Source organism: Pomacea canaliculata, linkage group LG10, assembly GCF_003073045.1.
Source record: "Pomacea canaliculata isolate SZHN2017 linkage group LG10, ASM307304v1, whole genome shotgun sequence".
Classification (NCBI taxonomy): Eukaryota; Metazoa; Mollusca; class Gastropoda; order Architaenioglossa; family Ampullariidae; genus Pomacea; species Pomacea canaliculata.
In genome coordinates this window covers 10,398,988-10,418,004 of record NC_037599.1, presented here as the reverse complement: position 1 = coordinate 10,418,004, position 19,017 = coordinate 10,398,988, and the positions used below count along the sequence as shown (strand labels likewise).

Here is a 19,017-nt window from a genome sequence, read left to right as displayed (position 1 = left end):
CGTGACAAGCTTTAAAGGGCAGTGAGCTAAGAGCTGCTTGACTCTCTTTCTCTCTCAATCCTATTAAAAACCATATTGGTGCGTGCAGTGTTGAAGACCAGAAGGAGTATTTTATATCAGCAGTAGGTCTCCATCGAGCACAAGAATGTAGATTTTCATAGGACTGAGGAGAGTCGAACACCGTGTCTACGACTGCAAATATATTCAAAAATATTTAATTCTCGACGAGGGAGAAAAACACTGGGCTAGCTACACTTCATTGTTTAGACCACAGGGGACACCATGCATGAAGACTGTGAGTTCAATTTTCCTTGTAATACAAATACCTGTTCACGTGGATCATTCATCACCATTACTGCTCATATAATCCGATGAGATCCCTGCGATCCAATAAATGCTCTCAACAACCTCATATGTCGGAAAAAGTCGTAAATCAGGCAAACGACTGAGAACGTGTAATTGCATACAATGAAAATATATGATCTGTTGAAAAGAATCCTCTCTGGGATTCTGATTCAATTTCTTGCGAAGCCTTATTTCTTCCAAACCAGAGATAACCTTGTGTTTCAGAATCGATCTTTGTATTACATTTACCAATCATGTTCCTCAGCAAGATGTCCATGTAGTTACTGTAATTCGAGCGGTCTTTTTTTCTATCGAATTGACATACAGTGATAAGGGAGGGGGAAAGATAGAGCTTTTCTCTCTTGCGTATCATGACAAGTTTGAATTCATTGCACTTTTGAAATTTTTTCAGTGCTAAATATTATCAATATACTGTTCCAGTCCTTATCCTGGGTTTTCACAGAAAAGTGCGTCTCCAATGTCAAAAAGCTTTTGTCTGTCCTTGGTCTCTGGTTACATTCTTTTTTCATCCACTTTACAGCTAGCATTTTATTAGTTCATTGAACCACGTGGTGACTCACCAATGAAAACAATCTCTGCCGTCAAAGGTTAAGGTAAATAAATGTAATGGAAACGAGGCTCATGTGATTACCACCCATTCCAAACAGCGAAGTCTGATAAAAGACTACAAGTCAGATCTTGTCACCACCGCCATCATTAAAATACATCTTTGTATAGAAGACTGGTGTTGAATAGAAGACAATTATTTTACTTCATAAAAGTCTAATATTCACTAACGGAGTGAACCGATCTTAAAGCTTAAACTACATGTCTTCCTTCTCAACACTATACTCGATCCATCACAGCCAGCATGGCCAAGACAGCTTGACCTACATCAAATATGACTAAACACAAAAGCGAAGGCCAACTGTGGGTGGTTAAGGTCATTTAACGGCTAGCATAAATAGAAAAAAAAGTAAAACAGAGAATTCCTTCCTCTAGTGTAGGCACTTCAAGTCTGGACCAAAAGGTCGTGGGTTCGAGGCCCACGAGAGCTTGCAAAAACTCCGTCACCGCCCACCGAGCAAAAGGGTACTCGAGATATCAGGGAAGATAACATGTGACGGATGGCAAGAAGTTGGCTCCCTTTTACAAATGTGCCACTGACTCTTACAATTATAGACTCTAGGCTATGGAACCATTTTTCACTTCATGTAACCTAATGAAAGTAGTACAGTCATCATAAAAATTGCAAATGTCAGATGATGACAGTGATCTGGAAAATCTTTTCAGACGTCCTCTAACTGATCAATATTATGAAATGTCACATAGAAAAATGGATAAAAATATGTTAAAGGATTAAATAAAAATAAAAAGAAAGTCAAAACCAAACAAATTGTCATGAAGTCACAGAAAGTCACACAAAGACGTCCATTACGGTCAAAATAAATAAAAACAAATACAATCTAAAAGCGTTTTTAAAGAAAATGTATAATATGTAACAAGAAGAAAAAAATTAGAAAATTTAAAAATGAAAAAAAATCACAATTCTGTCAGCATGGTCTGGATATCCTAAATCTTTTTCTTGCAATATTTTGCAACACAAAATATAGCGATCTTTTTTTTGGCTCACTTCTGGAAGCATGCCTTGACAATTCAACAAGAGGATTGGAGCTTCTGACCTCGGTGATTGATTATTGACATTCGTCTAGAACGTTCCGAGCCCCTCATTCATCAACCGGCTTCTCCTGAAATCTGAGGAAAGTTCATGCACACGGGTCTAATCCTTTGGAGATGGGGTGGGGTGTAGAGGGAAGGAACAGGAGGAAATGGACGAAGAAAATAATTGCCGTTACGGAAAGCACGCGAAAGGAGTCAGCAAAGCTGGAGAAGGACATTAACTACCTTAGTCTCGCCACCAGACGAGAGTTCAGCGAGAACGATGCTGCAGCTTTTTCCGAGTTACGAAAGAAAGTTTGTCTTCTGCTGAAGTTGTCACTCGTTCCTATTCTTGGTACGGAAAGTTCGAAGATGAAAGGAGGATGAAAAATGCCGAAGACGTCCATGCAAAAACTTTATATGATCCGTCAATTGCTTTTTATCGAAAGAAGTGAAAGATAATGTATTGTGGGTGTAGAATGTGATAGTTCATAGGAGTCTGATGCAGACTGCACTTATGAGATTACGGAGGACAAACATGAACGTATACCCTCTAAGAAAGCAGTGGAAAGAGAGAGAGAGAAAAAAAGAGAGAATGAGCCAAGTAAGTTATATTCTTGACCATCAGCCTATTTTTCATGGAATCAAACCCAATAACCTGCATCCTCATCCTCATCCTCATCATCATCATCATCATCATCATGCATTCGTGAGAATTCACAGATTTGACCGTTGTTTGTGCATGGTGATATACTGTATCCTTGATATATCGAGAATGAAAGAAAGTTATGTAATGAGATGAGGAAAGCAGGGTCTTGCACTGAGTTTAACCTAGTGATTTCTTCATAAAATGTGTTTCACACAGGCAAACATTTTCCTCCAAATGGCCTGGATACAAGCTCCGTGCATGGAACAATACAAGCCACTCACTCCTTTCAGTCTCCTTGTCTCTCTATCTGGCAGCAGGAACAAGTCCCAAAACAAAACAAAAAAACAAACAAACAAACAAACAAACAAACAAACAAACAAACGAAAATTGGAATAGGACTTGACATCTAATGGAGAATCAAAGGCTGTCTCAAAAATCTGAACACTGGAATAAAAATAAACAAACAAACGGTCTGAGATCGTTTAAGTAAATGCTGGCGTGCCTGTCACAACACAGGTCGTGACTAACCCAAACAACCAGCAAATTTGAAGATGCAAGGACGTGGCGTTTTCATTCCCTTTATCTTCTATTTTACTTCTGTCTGTTGTTTTCCTTCATGGCTTATTATAGGCATTCTTTTCACGGGAAAAATAATCATGTTTACCACATTAGTGCAGCAAGGCAAGCAGCTAGTTAATTAAACAAGCTTCTTTCTTCTTCCCAACGCATAATAAAAAACAGAATGAAAGGAAGCTATTCTAAGAATCTTTTATAAAAGCGATCGCATTTTATCAATTTCCTTTCAGTGGAAAAATGGCATGATGGCCTTCACACACATAAAATCGTTGGAGTTCCATGAGTAGGCAAAGACGGCAGGGATTTGAGAAAAACGCTCCCTATCAAGCATAGAACATCAAAAGCAAATTTAATTGAGCCAAAGCTTGTGATCTGCATAGTTACCGGGATGAGAAAAAGGTCGAGAGTGCTTCACAGACAAACACAAGACTACTATCTTACTGATTATAGGATCTATAAATGTCTGGACGAACAGGATGAGAAAATTGAGTCGTTACAGTGCATTGTATGCCATGCTCTCCTCCTTATCTCACACACACACACACACAAACGCACACACACGCACGCGCGTGCTCCCATCTCTATTATTCCATATCAAGCCGTACTGTCCAGCCCTTGACTGCTCTCTTGCTTACTCACACAACAAAATAAAGTCTTCATCTGCCTTCTCCAAGCGTTTGTAGTGTTTCTTTTTCTTGTCACCTTTCCCCAGCCTCCAATCAAGGCTGAAAAGTTCTGGGCAGCATCTCCTTTAGGGAGGAACAGGGCAGAACAATCGGTTACTGAGCTGTGAAAAGCATCTCTATGCCGTCCTGAAGCATCTTCCCCATGATTTCCATGTTTCTATGAAGCTGCTAGACAGTTTCAAGCTGAACCAAAGTTTGCTCCCTGGACAGCAACGGTTCTGGACAAACACAATTAGGCAGGAACTCTCCGATCCGGCACAAGAAGGAGAAGATGGCCGGTTGACGTTCATGAAACATCGTTAGCACCCATTGCAGTCACAGCTCAAAATAGTCGTGAACATTAATATATATTTAACTCTCCCAGAATACTCTCACCCATATTCTGTTTTCATGTTTGGCTCTGAGAGGTGTCTGGACACCTCCTGTGAGGTTTGCTGGAGATTGGGTCAAAGAAACCACGTGATTGGGCCTTGGCCTCAAAAAGAATTACAAGCTATTGAAGGAGGAGGTGTTACTCAAAGGGACAAGAACCGAACGGGGCGCAAAAGCCGACGTGATGGAACGTAAGGAAGACGTAAAACCAACGTACTTGGTGGAGGTGCAATGGATCCCCTGCCGGCCAGATCGCTGCTGACAGAGTCACTGCTGCGTGGAATGCGGCCTGCGCGAAATGTCAAGAAAGCATGGGGTAAACACAAGAAAATTGCAGAATGTACTTAAAGACAGTCAGACAAGCCGGGAGATGTCAACTGAGGCTTACAAGAACGCGAATGAACACAAAAATAATGACACGTAGGCGTACTCCAATGATGTCAGAGGGTAAATGCGACGAAATAGAGAGGAAAAGAATTGCGGAAAATATATCGAAATAAAAGACATTAAAATAAAAAATTAAAATGTGCAATCAATAAACAAGATCGAAACAGTAATTTGATATGTTAGAAAACAAGGAAGTTCTATAAAATTTTCTTATAATTGCCTTACTAGAAGCAAAAACATGGACATACAAGATCAGTAAAGGAGAAAGAAAGACTTTTGGATAGAGTTTTAAGGTAGACTGCTTTCTTCAAAGAACTTCAACTTAATCTTCAATCAAGCTTTTTCAATCCATGACATCAGCACCATTTGTTCAGCAAAGAATTTGAAACACAAACAAAACTGGTTTTTGGGGTAAATTTGTCGACATGCCAAAGGAACTAAAGAGAGATTTAGTAGGAAACATAGACACGCATGCACACACATGCACACAGAGGTACAAAGATACACCGAGGTTTGGCAAGGAGCACAACTTCTGGATAAAATCTGAGCGAGGGAAACTAAGATGACATACTTAGATAACTAACACAGATAATATAGAAGGAGGAAAAAAACATCTTTTTATCGCCGCCAGTCACAATCACTATAATAATTACATCAGCTATGTCGTTCATGGAATTGCAAAATAACTCTTGAAACAATTTTTAAGAAATTGGAGTTATATTGAACTTAAAGGTTGTAAATGTCTCCTGGGAGTCGGATTGTTAAGGAAAGGGTGATGTGAAGAAACGATGCAAGTTTTAATTTTGTGGGAGAGTTGGCGAAAAACTTGCAATGTCAGCCTGTAACATTTTAGTGAAACGAGATTTTGTGTCCAAAACTTTGGCAAGTCTCCATAGAAAAACTCAAAAGGAGGGATAGACAGTGAGCAGGAATCAATGCTGAACGATTTAATTTTTTCGATTCATCTACTTATGGTAGAGCTGTTCAGAAGAACTCTACAAGATATCAGTAATGAATCGCTTGCACAAAATCTACGCGAATAAAATAAGAAAGACAACTCATACAAAATTTGAAAAAATAAAAATACAAACAGAAAAGTAAACCCCAAACGAAGCAGGAAATAAAATAAAGCAAAACAAAATAAAATGACATAAATGAGTTTGGAATAAAAGTATTGCTGCATTTCTCGTTAGACCAGAGATACACTTTTGTATCAAACTTTTAATTCTGAAAGAAGTTTCTCTCCTGCTCCCGAAGGCTTTAAAGTTTGAGGAGCACACACATTTTTCTCTCTCAAATTACTTCGTTTCGAAATTTTCACGAAAAAATATTTTAGTGCAGTCCTGATTAGTCCTCAGGCTCTCTACTTACAATCATCTAAAACTAAAGAAAATGCAATCAAGGAATAATATAGATGAATATCTGAAAAGAATTTCCAGGGAATGCACGGGTAGAGATGAGATGAGACTGAGATATTCTAACACTTTCATCCCAAACATGAACATTGGTGAGAAAATTAATTTTCCAGCTTTATACCTCCTGTCTTTCTGTAGCGAGTCTGAAATTCTTTGACAGTCTTAGACCTTAGACAAGCTTTGTACGAGTTTTAAAAATTCTTTTTGATATATATGCTTGAAAAATATTATCTGAAACATACCTCATGAATCAGTTATGGTACAAATGAAAATCCTCTCAGGGAGGATGATGGAAGCAGGATTAAGACACTTTTTAAACGAATTTAAGAAGCGGGAAAATTGGAAGATAAAACTGAAAAGGAAAGTAACACTGCAAGTAAGGCTTAAATAATAGATACTGACAAACTCAATTGTTTTCACCATTCAAGCGAAATATTGTGTTTAAAGCATAGCTGCGTTTGTTGTGTAATTGGTGTCCATCTTTCTGTATTCTTTATTAACAGGTGACACAGGCGATACTACTTTTCACTTGTATCACTCCAGTCTTATCCACATCACTCACTTCTTCATCGCTGTCTAATCAAAACTTGTTTGACACAGTCACCAGGTCTCTGACCCAAGAGTTTCGACGACTGGATGCAAAAGGAGTCAAGACATGGCAGCCTCATTGTCAACCTCAGAACTGATATTTAGAAGCGATTGGAAGTGTAAGCGATTGGTTCTGTGTGGAAACCTTTCACAAGGTCAGTATCTTTCATTTAAGCTCAATTTGTTATTTCATATTCACTGAATGTGACGACAGCATCGGAAGACAATAGAGGAAAAAGCAGGAAGAAGCAGGAAGATCAAGGGGTTAGAGCAGGATCAGGTACAGGATTAGCTAGTAGGAGCAAGAAGCAGGAATCGCAGGAGCAAGAACAGAAGCTGCAAGGGGAGGAAGAGGAGCCAGGTCAGGAAAAGCAGAAAAAAAAGAATAGGGGAGAACAAGAAAAGCAAATATTTTGTTTGTATCCAGCATGATGCACATACCGGACTTCAATCTCTTTGTGAAAACCTCAAAGAAGTCTGGGTCAGATGTGTCCAGGAAGTAGAGTTCTCCTAGGCTTTCGGGAATGACACAGTCCTCGAGCAGTACTCCCATGATCCGCTGGTTGTGCAGACTCATTTGTGTCAGCTGCCGGAGAATCTTCTCGAAGACATACCACGTTTCCTTCACATACTGGCGGCTTAGCACTAAGATAACCCTCTCGCTGAGCATGGCCGAACACAAGAGGTTCTGCTCCAGAGCCGCACGATCCTACAAAAATGAGGGGCAAATGAAATGAATGCGAAATTGTGCAAGTTCAGGTATCTCTGTATTGTAAATACCGAGTGTTAGACTATTTGCTAAGCTGTCTTTAACCGTCTATACCACATACCAACCTAAGCTAAAAATTATTAAGTCGCTTGCTTTCCTGAAATAAAGGAAATGATAAATAAACAAGAGATTTGGATGAACGATAAATAAAACTGTGATAAAATAAGTTTTATTTAGTAGATATATCTAATTAACAGCATTACTATTGGATGCAGCCAAGGTTTTTGACCTTTCTCTGGTCATTGCGATGTTTTAAAGATTATATCTCGAGAACGCTTGCCAAGTATAATCCTTTAGTGAATTTAATCCTTATAAGACAAAAAAAAAAAATAAATAAATAAAAAACAAGGTATGCTTTGACACAGGTATACAAGCGTTCAGACATACAGAGGCCGTGCGCAGAGTTTCACCACTCACCTGCTCCAGGTCAGGTGAGAATGCGCACCTGTAGTTGTACGGCGAGTCCTGCAGTCGCTCCACCACGCTCTGCACCCACGCGACGTCCTGCGCGCAGTGCGAGAAGAACACGTGATACCTGTAAAGTTCGCTCAGTGGGGGCGCAGCCAGGGTGTCCGAGCCGGTGGGGGAGCTAGCTGTCACCACCACCCCCAGTCGGGGGGTCTCCCCCGTGCTGTTACTACTGGCAGCTGGAGGAATCAGCACCGTCGTAGCATTGTGTCCATTAGACTCCTCCCTCGAACTCTTCCGACAGGAAGCCGAGTCTTCCGAGCGGTATGGGAACCTCGCGAGAGAATTGTCAAGGCACAGCTGGAGGTCTGAGCTCACTGGAGAACTCTGTACCCGCACCTTGGGCACGGCCAGCAGGGGTTGGGTGTCTGAGGGGCAGTCGGAGGAGTAGGCAGAGAGGTGCGAGTCACAGACAGCCTGGGGGTAATCAGAGGAGTCCTCGAGCTGGCCCTCCGGGATTCTTATGCCTGCTGCCATGGTAAGCAAAATCCGCCGGGAAGTCCCCGCTGTGGTGTTCGGAAGCACGCTTACGATCGAATATCACAAACAGTCGCTCGGTCTCGGGGCCATGGTAGCTCCTTCGGTTTTTAGCAGTCTGCTGGCGATGGCCGGGAGGACTGGACGGGCGAAACAAATCCGAGGCCTTCGGGCTGTCACCGAAGTGGTCCAGCCTGAGTTTGTGGGTGAAGTCGGACAAGGTCCGTCCGTGATGGTAACGCACACGACTCGATCCTCCGCCGGCTGGAGTTTCATTCGATATGGTGGAAACGGCCCGCAGAGGGCTTTCAAGCTGAATAGTGAGGGACTTGGTCTGACTGATTTTTCGGTGCGCCTCGCAAGCGCAGTCACAAAAGCTGGACTCCTTCTCGCACGGTTCGGCATGCGTGTTGGCGTCAGAATGTTCGGACCACGAAAGCCGAACTCTCTGTTGCCCGGGTCCCTCGCCTCTGACTGGCACACATGACCACGCGACCCTTTGCTGTTGATGACCTGGGAGCCATACAGCCCGCCCGCACGTTTTTGAAGTTCGTATTCTTCCGCGGAGCTCACGAAGGCCGATGAAGATCTGGGCTGCATCGACTCGTGGCTGTAGTTCGACAGGCTCAGCTGTCGTGGCATCGGATGGTTGGAGAGAAGAGGGTGGACACGTTCTGCAGGCTTTGAGCCTGAGCCTGGTGATGGAAGCGGCCGACAGCAAGGACGGCCCCGAGGACAAGGAAGGGTAACTCGTGTTGCACACAATACCGTTGCGCCGTGCCACCTCCTCCACCGCCGTTTTCCCGGCGGTCCTGTCTTCGTGTCCATCCTCTCCTGCTTCCATTAGTAGAAGCCTCCTGCCATCGTCAGTGAAGAGCTAGGCGGCGACGTTGTAGCTGACGAGGCCGCGAAGGTGTCCTCGACCACCTGAGGAGGCCACTCATTGACAGACACACTTGGTAGTGGATCTGAAGCTACGACAAAAAGAAAAAAGCTAGTGACAAAACTCTTGAACAAAATGAAAATTTTCTTGTTGAATATCTACCAGGTACATATTTATGCTTCAAATAAAAAATCATTTTCTAAGTTCTAAATAAATAACCCTCATTTCTATGAAAGACCTGTAGGTACAGAGACAGTCTTATTCTCGATCACATCGACCAATAACTACCTTACACTGTATGTTGATTTTGCCTCCTATCCTAAAGAAAAATATTGTTTTTAAACATTTCAGAAAAAAAATGTCAACTGTTCCAAGTAGGCACCACAAAAACCTGCGAGGTATTAGTATTATTGCTTTTAGAGGTGAATGCTCTTCCATCAGGGTTCATCGTAATCACTCCTGGATGCAGTGCTATACTTAGTGTAAGAAGGGCACTCATTTTTAGGTTTGAAGGGAGATAACCTACCGACAGCCCCTAATTGACAGAAATTACGTCCTCCAAGGCGCGGAGTTCAGCTGCAGGGGAGATGATTTCAACCAGTTCTTCTAATCCTCTCGCTCACAACGACATTTTAAAGCCAGCTCCTAGCTGAAACCATAATTACATTTCTGGACTATCTCCCTCCGTTTCTCTCTCTCTCTCTCCCCCAGAATTTTTTTTTTTGTGCTTCTTCAGCACTAAGCGCGGCAAACTTAATTGATGTGTTCCTGCCTCGGTTTTGCACCGAGCAGTTTTTCTAGTTGCGAACCTCTCAGTTTGAGTTTGTCAGCGTTGCACCTCTCACTTTAAGCGAAATATTTTTCAAGGATTAAGCTGTTCGTACAGAGGGAAAAGTTGCAAAAGGAAGTCGGAAATCATTAACAGACATTTTTAGTCTTTTTTTTTTTCTTGAGTTTAGGCACACAGTAATTTCTCTAGTTGTTAACCGTTCGGTTTGTCAGAGTAACACCACTCAGCTAAAATAAAGTATTTCTCGAGCGTTAATCTGAAGAGAGAGAGAGAAGAATTACACCATGAATTCTACTTGTATGAACATATGTCCATGTATATTATTTAGGTCTTTAGTAACTGGATACATATAAAGCCGTGTTATCATAATTTAGAAAGGAAAAAATATTCATTATCCGGTAAAAGTCATCGTGGGAAAAAAGATAATTTTTGCTGAATCAGAACTAAAGAGGTTATCATTAGTTTTTGCTTGATAACAGATGGAAGAATCTGCAAGTAGAAACAATGTCAGAGAACGTCAAGAGAAGAGTTGTTTTTGTAAGCAATTTCATTAGTATTTGCATCAGCCTCTCTTCCTCCTCATCTTACTGGGTCAGAGAAAAGAAATCATTAAACACTCAGAGGGGAGGCGTTAGCAGACTGCAGTCCCCCGGCAAATCTTCAGCGTAGGTAACGAGAAAGGAATGGGCATGGAATCAAACTGCCTGCCTGCAGGAATTCTTTCCGAATTCTTGGGGGGACTGCATGCAACTCTGCCTCGCTTTTCTTCTCCCTCACTCTCTTCACACACACACACACATCCCTACCTTTGAGAGTTGCGAACAGAAAGAAAGGAACTGCGGGTCAAGCACGCAGACCCATCCTGTCCGTACTCATCATACTTTAGTCCATATTTATGGAAATTGCTTTCAGGCAGATTGCTGTTAACGGCTTCTCTCGCAGACGCTTTTTAAGCATAAGTTAAACGAGGATGTCCTGACTACATGATCCATGTGCGATTACAGAATCTGATCAGTTAGCCAGGACTTCTACCTCAAGACATGCTTATAAAGGGTTAAACGCGCACGTGTGTGTGTGTCTGTCTGCATGCACCCGCGCGAGTGGGGATGGAGGCTAGTCAACGATTGAGTCTGTCCACACGGAGGAAAAAAATTGCATAACGGGATTACCATATAATTCATCTTTTGGAATTTCAGAGAAAAAATTTGTATTTTCTTTTACATCTAAGCCCAATTTCCTTCCGACTCATCCCTTTGTTTTTTCTTATTTTCCTCCACTTTACTCGTTCGTTCCCAGCCTTTGTTCCAGCTATCTTGAAACAAGAAAGTAATGATACTCTCCAGCAATGCCCACTCGTCAACAGGTCTCATCAGCTTCTCTGTAAATTGCCATCCCTTGAAATACGTTGGGTAATCAGACTTTCTAGTCTTATATACACTTTTTTCAGTAGTAAAAGTTTTTTTCCTGTTCAAAAACCGTATATTTAAATTAAAGTTAGCATGAAAAAAACATTCTTTGAAACTTAAGGGCGCCTTTGCAAATGTTGTTTTGTATTTTTCAAAATTGCCTTGTCTGGAATAGTTTGAACTCCAAAACCACACAAAACAGAGGCAAAACAGCTGTTTAGCTTAGCCTGGTAAACAAAGTGAACAGGACAACTTCTAAGGAAAAATCCGACAGATCTCTTTCTCTCACACTCTCTCTTAATCATTCTCTATAAATATCTCCTCTTGTTTATTTCTATCCACCCTACCCTCCTCCTCCTCCCAATGTCCTCTATCATCCCTCAAAAAAGTCCAAGTTTGCAGATAGGTCCTTCCACGGGTTGTCGTGCTTCCTGTCGAGACTGTTAAATGAACTGGGATTGGCTGAAATCGACAGCCGCGTTGCAATCACGTCTGGGATTGATTGATCCTGCGGGAGCTGCGTGGATGGGACATATTGGCGGAGCTGCTGGGCGAGAGAAAACATGCCAAGGTCCCACCAGCGCACTCACTCACAATGACCGTTGATAGAACGACTTAGGGTTGTCTGACCATCCTTCATCTCATATATCGCCAAGTGCCGGCGGGAGAGAAGAGTATTAAGGACGACATACCAGGCAGTCGATTTAAAGAGAAGACGGAAATGAAGACCGTTTGGAAAAGTGTGAGGAGAAAACTATTTTTAGCAAGTTTTATTGGTGTGGAACCGTTCTGTCATATTAAAGCTACACAAGGGGAAATGCAGGAATGAAAGAGGAACACGGAAGAATATGCTGTACAAGGGTACTGTTGCCAGCAGGCAATACAAAAAAAACAAAAAAAAAAAACAAAACAAACACAAACAAACAAACAAACAAACAAAAAAGAAACAAAAACAGATGAAACAGTAAAAATGAACAGAAAACAACTAAAAAACTAATACAAGCTTTTACGAACAGCTTTGGAGAAAAGAAAAAGCCTAAATGTTTTGATGACAAGGAACGAATCCATTATTTAACAGTTTGAAATGTTTCTTGAGTCTTTTATTCTTTCTGGCCGTTCTTGACAAAACTAGTCTGTAGTATGTACTGCATATCGACTATTACTAAAGACAGCCAAGAAGGAAAGTGCAGATGCTCTTCTATGAAAAAAAATGTAAATAAACAATTTTTCTGAACCCCTCATTATTTCTGTGAAGTGCAGAGGAGAGCAGAAAAATATACTATTTTTATCCACGTCAATATTAAACTACACATTATATTAACACAGAACTATTTTCGGAACATTTCAAAGCTGACAAGTCTCCGTACCTTACTACTACTACAGCACTACTACTACTAACAAAACAACAATAATAATAATAATGGGATTTATCAAATATATTTTCCCTTGTGGAATACAAAATCTGAAATGAATATAATCTGTCAGTTGAGATTTTTTTGGAACTTGTGGACTGGAACATTGTAATAATTTTTTTTTTTTTTTTTTAGCAAGAAATGACAACAACAGAAGCCCTCGTCTGCTCCGATAATCACCGTCATCCCTCGTCAACACCCTCCTTCGTCCTTTTGGCGATGATCGATCATCCTCAGAAAGACATTGACCGGACAGTCCCTCGCCACTTTGCAAGGGTCACCCTTCTCTGTAATCTCATTTATCTCCTGAAGATGCGGCTGCACTGGAGATGAGGGGCTGGGGAATTGTGTGTGTGTGTGGTGGGGGGAAGGGATAAGTCGTTGGGGAAGGAAGGGACTCTCTCGTCCGCTCACACGTCGTTCCCACGTGCACAGACAACGGAGGGTCAAACGGCTTCCAGTCGAAGCCTGCAGGCACGTGTTTATCAAAGACAAGTGGGACATAATCAACGACAGAGGTGAGGGAATATAATCGGTTGGACCTTAAGGAGAACTGACAAACATTCTGTAATTGCCCTAGTGCATAGTTCTAGAACGCCTGGCATTAGCCGGATCCTTCTTTTTTTTTTTACCACTTCCAGGCAAGGCTTGCAGGATAACCTCAGTTTTTGTTTTTATTTACAGGACAAGTTTTGTTGGACAACATTTCTCCTTTGGTGTTTGAGAGAAGTCGGGCAATATTACAAGCATACAGACTGACATAATCTTGCAAAACACAAATTTTTTAGCCGACGGGAGTAGAAGGAACTCCGCTTGATCTTGAACATGTCTTCCGACATTCCCCAACTAAGTTCCACCCTAAAAAAGATAATTTTCTTTAAAAATATCAGGTAATTGAAAAAGCGTGTTTACAAATGTAGCTATGTCAGAAGCACCTCCAGTCTCCGAGCAAAATATTGATGTTTGTGTTACAGACCTCTTTATGTACATGGTAATGTTTATCGGCATGTATCTCCAGAACTGAAGTGGGTCTTAATCCAGATTTAGGGAAACTTCATCTGGAACTGGGCTTTGGACTGTCAGTAAAGTGCACGAGGCCTTCAAGGACGTACCCTGTCCTCTTAACTGATCTTTACAATAACAGTGTCCAGCTGACTCCTTGTCTCCACTAAAATTAAAACAAAACAAACAAAAGAGAGTAGATTGCGACAAATAATTAGTATGTAAAGTGGATGCTCCATAACAGGCCTGCGGGTCACAAAAATTGTGTCCTACGTCATAGCCGCGAACTGGCAGTTGACCGTTTACTGGAATCGTTATCCCATCAGAGACAGGGCCATTCCAGGCTTTCGTGACATGCGAGATTCCACCGAAGAAAAGGGGGAGGGAATAGCTTCATTATTCTCCTTGCTGTTAGGTCGGACAGATACCATCTTCTTTTGGGATTTAGGACATCCCTTCCAAGTTCGGAAAGTCTTGGAATCCTTTATTTTTCGTTATTCTTTGGCTGTCAACGCGTTCTAAACTCGTTAACAAGAAAATAGAAATCGAAAGATCGTAGGAGAAAATTTTCGTTATCCCTGGAGATACTTCTTGCCACTGTATTTTTCTGCTGTAAATGTACAGAATAACACAGCAACACTTCAAATGTGTGTAGCAAGGAGTAGCAGACAAGAGAAGGTTGGCGTGGCAAAGAATTATTTTCTTGTCAAATGACAGAAGTTAGGCTCAGTTTGTTTTTCTTCATTAAAGTGTGCAAAATATTGTTGCCTCCCAAAAGAAAGTTGTAAGAAAGCGGTTTGCTTGAATCTTGAATATTTTGAGCGGAAAAGATGAGAATGACAGTTTGTCTCCTAAAACTTAAAGTTATATTTCCATTTCCTTCACCTTTAAGTCTGAGATGCTCTTTATTGTCGACGTTGGTAGCACTTATCTCAATCGCATTCTTTAACATAGCTGCTTGCCAAGGAGACACAGTGACAAGAGTAGTCAGGTGTAGGACGGAGAAAAAAAAACTGAAGGGTAAAAAGAAAAATCCCATCACCAACAAAACCTGCATGGTTAAGATTTGACAGATAAATGAAACTGCACTTAGCAAAAACAAAACAAAACAAAAAGCGTAACAAGGAATGAAAAAAACGAAACAAAAGAAAGCCTTAGAAAATAGGAATGTTAGCCCTATTTTCTCGCAGCCCACCCTCCTTTTCAAAATCAGCAGAAAGAGCTGGCGAAGGTTACAACATCTCAACAAGACCCATCGTTCATCGGGTAAATTCCTACTCCAAAAACTTCATGGCATAGGGACGCAAGGAATCGTAAAGACTATCATCGTCTGAGCCTGCCTGTCCTCCTCCATCATTCATTCTTGTTTCCTTCACGTGTGGATAGACAACAGAAGGAACACGTCGCATCCACACACACATACACACGCACGCAAACACGTACCTTGACATACGCACTCACACACACTAACCAACACATACACGCGCACAATACGAGCCAGGAAATGATTTATCTCAAGCAAACATTAGTCCCAGACACATTTACAGTAAAATAGGAATCAGTGGGCGAGTGGATGACCCCGTTTACACGACCCCGGTGATCACGACTGTACCTCCCTTCTTTATTTTTGAGCTGATTAGGGCGACTGACCTATGCGAACTGCCGAACGTGACTGCACGAACTTGTATTACTGGACTGCTGGCAGATGATTGTTTCCAGTTAACTACTAAAACGAGGCAGGCTACTACAAAGCTTCCGGTTTAGTCACATTCTTTGTTTAGGCTCGCCGAGACTAACAGCGGAGAACTTCGCAAGAGGCTAAGCGTTGGTCTCGGCAGACAGACAGCAGTTCACCTATATACACATCCATGATTGTAATCACTTTCCGGTGACTGATGTACAGTTCCGGCGATTCACCCCACTCATGGCTGTGACAAAGGAATCTCTGCACGCTTCATTTATGTGCCGGCGGCTGGACCTGCCGGATGCTGTCTGCTCCCCGGATTTCCCTGTCCGGTCATGCAAAATTGGAAAACCGTTCCTCTCACCTGCATACTTACCACAAGTCTATTATGAGCAGTCTGGCTGAAATGAAATATAGTCCACTCTGTTCTATCAGTTTCTCTAGTCTACAAGACTACAGAGGAGAGAGATAGAGAGAATGATGATGCTGATCTTCAACACCAACAGTTTTTGACTGACGTTTTTTCCATCTGAAAATTACTCCAGAAGATTGCAGGAGCTCCAGAAAGATGGATGTGATATAGTTTCTCTCCGATGTTAGCAAGCGCTAGGAAGCAGAATTGCATTTTTGCAAACTTGATCTTTCGATAGCCAGCAGAATTTTATTTTTTAAAAGCGCGGCTGCGAAGAGAAAAATAGTTTACCTGTAGTCTGGCTATGATGACATTTGTGTCATTGCCCGGAGATTGCACTCTGATTGAAAGAGTCTGAAATGGCTTTTGGAAAGTGCGGAGGGATTTAGCGAGGATTTGTAAAACAATCCCCACGTCACAAAAATGTCGGTTCGCACGTGCATTGCTTCAGATAGCTTGCATACATTGGGAAAGAAAACTAAAAAGGGGATCTACAGGTTAAAAAGTTAAAAATGAAGCTCCCATCAAGAAATAATAATTTTAGGAAGAAGATGTCAGAGACGGTGACGTGACATCGATATACTCTTAAATGACCTCGTGTATTTTTATTGTTTTCTCCTATATTGCTAAATATTGTATTTCATATATATTGTTTATCTGAGCATTACAGAACGAAAAATAAATAAATAGAAAGGTCTACTGCACCGAGACGAACCAGATGGTAAAAAACGATAGTTTAGTCAAAGAAAGGTTCTTAGGGACGGGGGAGATAACCCTGCTGGACACGATGACAGCACACTTTGCGCACCCAGACAAAGTTATGCCTCTTGCAAGGAGGATAATTGCTCCTTTGTTTGAAGAACTCTTGAAGAGCCAGACACGCACTGGTACGCGGCAAATAATGATCAGACAGGAGAGGCAGCACAAACGACTAAAGAAAGAAAGAAAGGCAAAGCACCGATCCCTGGTCATGTCAGGTGAACAGAAAATCAATTAATACACAAAATATCTCGGAAAACTAATAAATGAAGTCTTAATCGTGCTTTTCTGCATCAACACTCGGGTACACTTCTGTGCCATACCCTTGCCACCCACAGTGTGAGATCCGTTATCTCCATTTTTAGTTTTACTCTGGGTAAGTGTGAGAAAATAAACATCAGAGTTTGAATATAAAATCAACAGCTAAAGAGAATGAAAATAAAAGTACAATTTGGAGAAACAATAGTTAATTGTTGGTGAGTGAATGATAGCTAAAGAGTTTAAATATAATATAAATGCAGCGATCGAAAGAACGACGAAAAGAATGACGAGCAATTTTTCCGAACTGTATAAAACAGTTTACGACTAACTTCATCTTGAAAACCAATTTTTTTAAATACAACGGCCTTATGCACAAACAAGTCGCCAAACAAACAAATGAAATCAATAACAGGGATGTTGCTCAGTCAGTAATTCTGTGAAAAAATTCGCATAAAACCGATTCACAATGAATTGCTGAAGCTCACTGAGTGATGTATTGGCTTATGTTCTTGGAGCACTGCAGTTACAGCTCCCTCTGCCCCTGATCTCAATCTACACTTTATTTAATGAAGTTAAGAAAAAATGGTCTCCAGGGAGACAAAAAAAGCTGTATGTGTCATCTGATGAAGATGCGCTTGAAAGCGGCCTGAGGATTTGATGTCCCTCGTGAGACCCGTTGGCACTTGAGAGGACATTGTGATGTCGCAAAACTGGTGATGATACACCGATAGGCGCTAAAATTATTGTTTTTGGAGCTATTTTGCGACTGTTTGTGTTAGCTGTTCAACGAATGACTAACCTGCGTGTCAAACTGCTGAACTCTAAATTTTCTCTCACGTGACCAGATTTTCTACTACTATTGGTGTGGTTAGTTGCACCCGACAATTGAACGGATTCATCCGGGCTTGAGTGAAATGTCCTACCCAATAAAATGTGTATTTGATTTAGAAAGATGAAGCCAGCTGGATGATCACAAGCAGCAGTAGTACAACCATCAGCCTTAGCATCATCCCTTACAATATTACACAGTAGTGTTCACAATAATCCTATGCCATAGCATCTCTGACCACTCAGTGTCTAAACCAAAACATTAAGAACTTAACTTGGAACCTGTTAAAAAAAAGCTTGGGGAACAACTCTGCGACAGGAGACATAACTCAGAGAGAAAGGGAAGTAATCAAAATGTGATTTGGTAACCCGATTCTAAGGTTTGTTCATAAATTAAAAACAACTAAATAAACTGTAATTCAAGGTGTAACAGGATCATCGGTTGGATGGGAGAGAGGAGAGTAGATTGTTCAGAGGGACAGTCGACTAAAACGATTTTCTTACCAACACAGGGAGAGTAGTAAGCTTCGCATGTCTTTTCCAATCAAAATATTTCTTTCTAATACCTGATCATAGGGCTGGTCATCGTTACTCTTCCCTTCCCCGGATATTTTCGTCTCTACTCTCTCTAATTCTTTAACGGACAAATATAGACAAATGACTAAGTTTGGCAAAGTTTTTCTTATAACTGTCGTGTAAACACTTTGCCAGACTTGTCAAACGGCTTGTCTACATTTAATCATTTAAATCCGCCTTCAGAGGAAATTTACCGCTAGGTAATTAAGCAACCAATCACCAGGGAAACAAAAAAAAAAAAAACAAAAAAACAAAAACAAAAATTCTGCGCTTGCATAAACGACATTTTAAACAGCAGAGTTCGCTAAATCAACAAAACGCAGTGAATTGTTTTTCGTGAGTCACTATTTCAAAAATAAAAAATACAACTCCCACGCAGATTGATTCGCGAATACTTGATGAGTGCGGCGGTCATTCAGCTACCACAGCCAAGGTAATGAATCAGCCTTTGTCCATAAACAGGAAACAATCGTTCATATGAGGAGTATTTCATGAAATCACGACAGGAAGCTGCAGCAACATTTTGTGACACCAGCAGCATCGATGTGGTGTTCGCCTCCAAAGAGGACCCGGATGTGGGCGCGTGCTTGCCGCACGTCAGCCGGCGCTAAGC

At 41.3% G+C, this 19,017-nt stretch overlaps 1 protein-coding gene across 5 annotated transcripts in view; it reads right to left on the bottom strand.

Annotated features, from left to right (window-relative positions):
- Positions 1-19,017, bottom strand: part of LOC112574230 — a 74,731-nt gene that overhangs the window by 20,735 nt on the left and 34,979 nt on the right. For 4 of the 5 annotated variants that reach the window (XM_025255137.1, XM_025255142.1, XM_025255139.1 and 1 more), the window contains 3 exons: positions 7,864-9,365; positions 7,119-7,386; positions 4,505-4,576 (listed from right to left, as the gene is read on the bottom strand). In XM_025255137.1, coding sequence (XP_025110922.1) covers positions 4,505-4,576; positions 7,119-7,386; positions 7,864-8,391 — 868 coding nt within the window. In that variant the 5' untranslated portion in view covers positions 8,392-9,365. The remainder of the gene's footprint in view (positions 1-4,504; positions 4,577-7,118; positions 7,387-7,863; positions 9,366-19,017) is intronic. The other variant, XM_025255141.1, reaches the window with a different exon arrangement.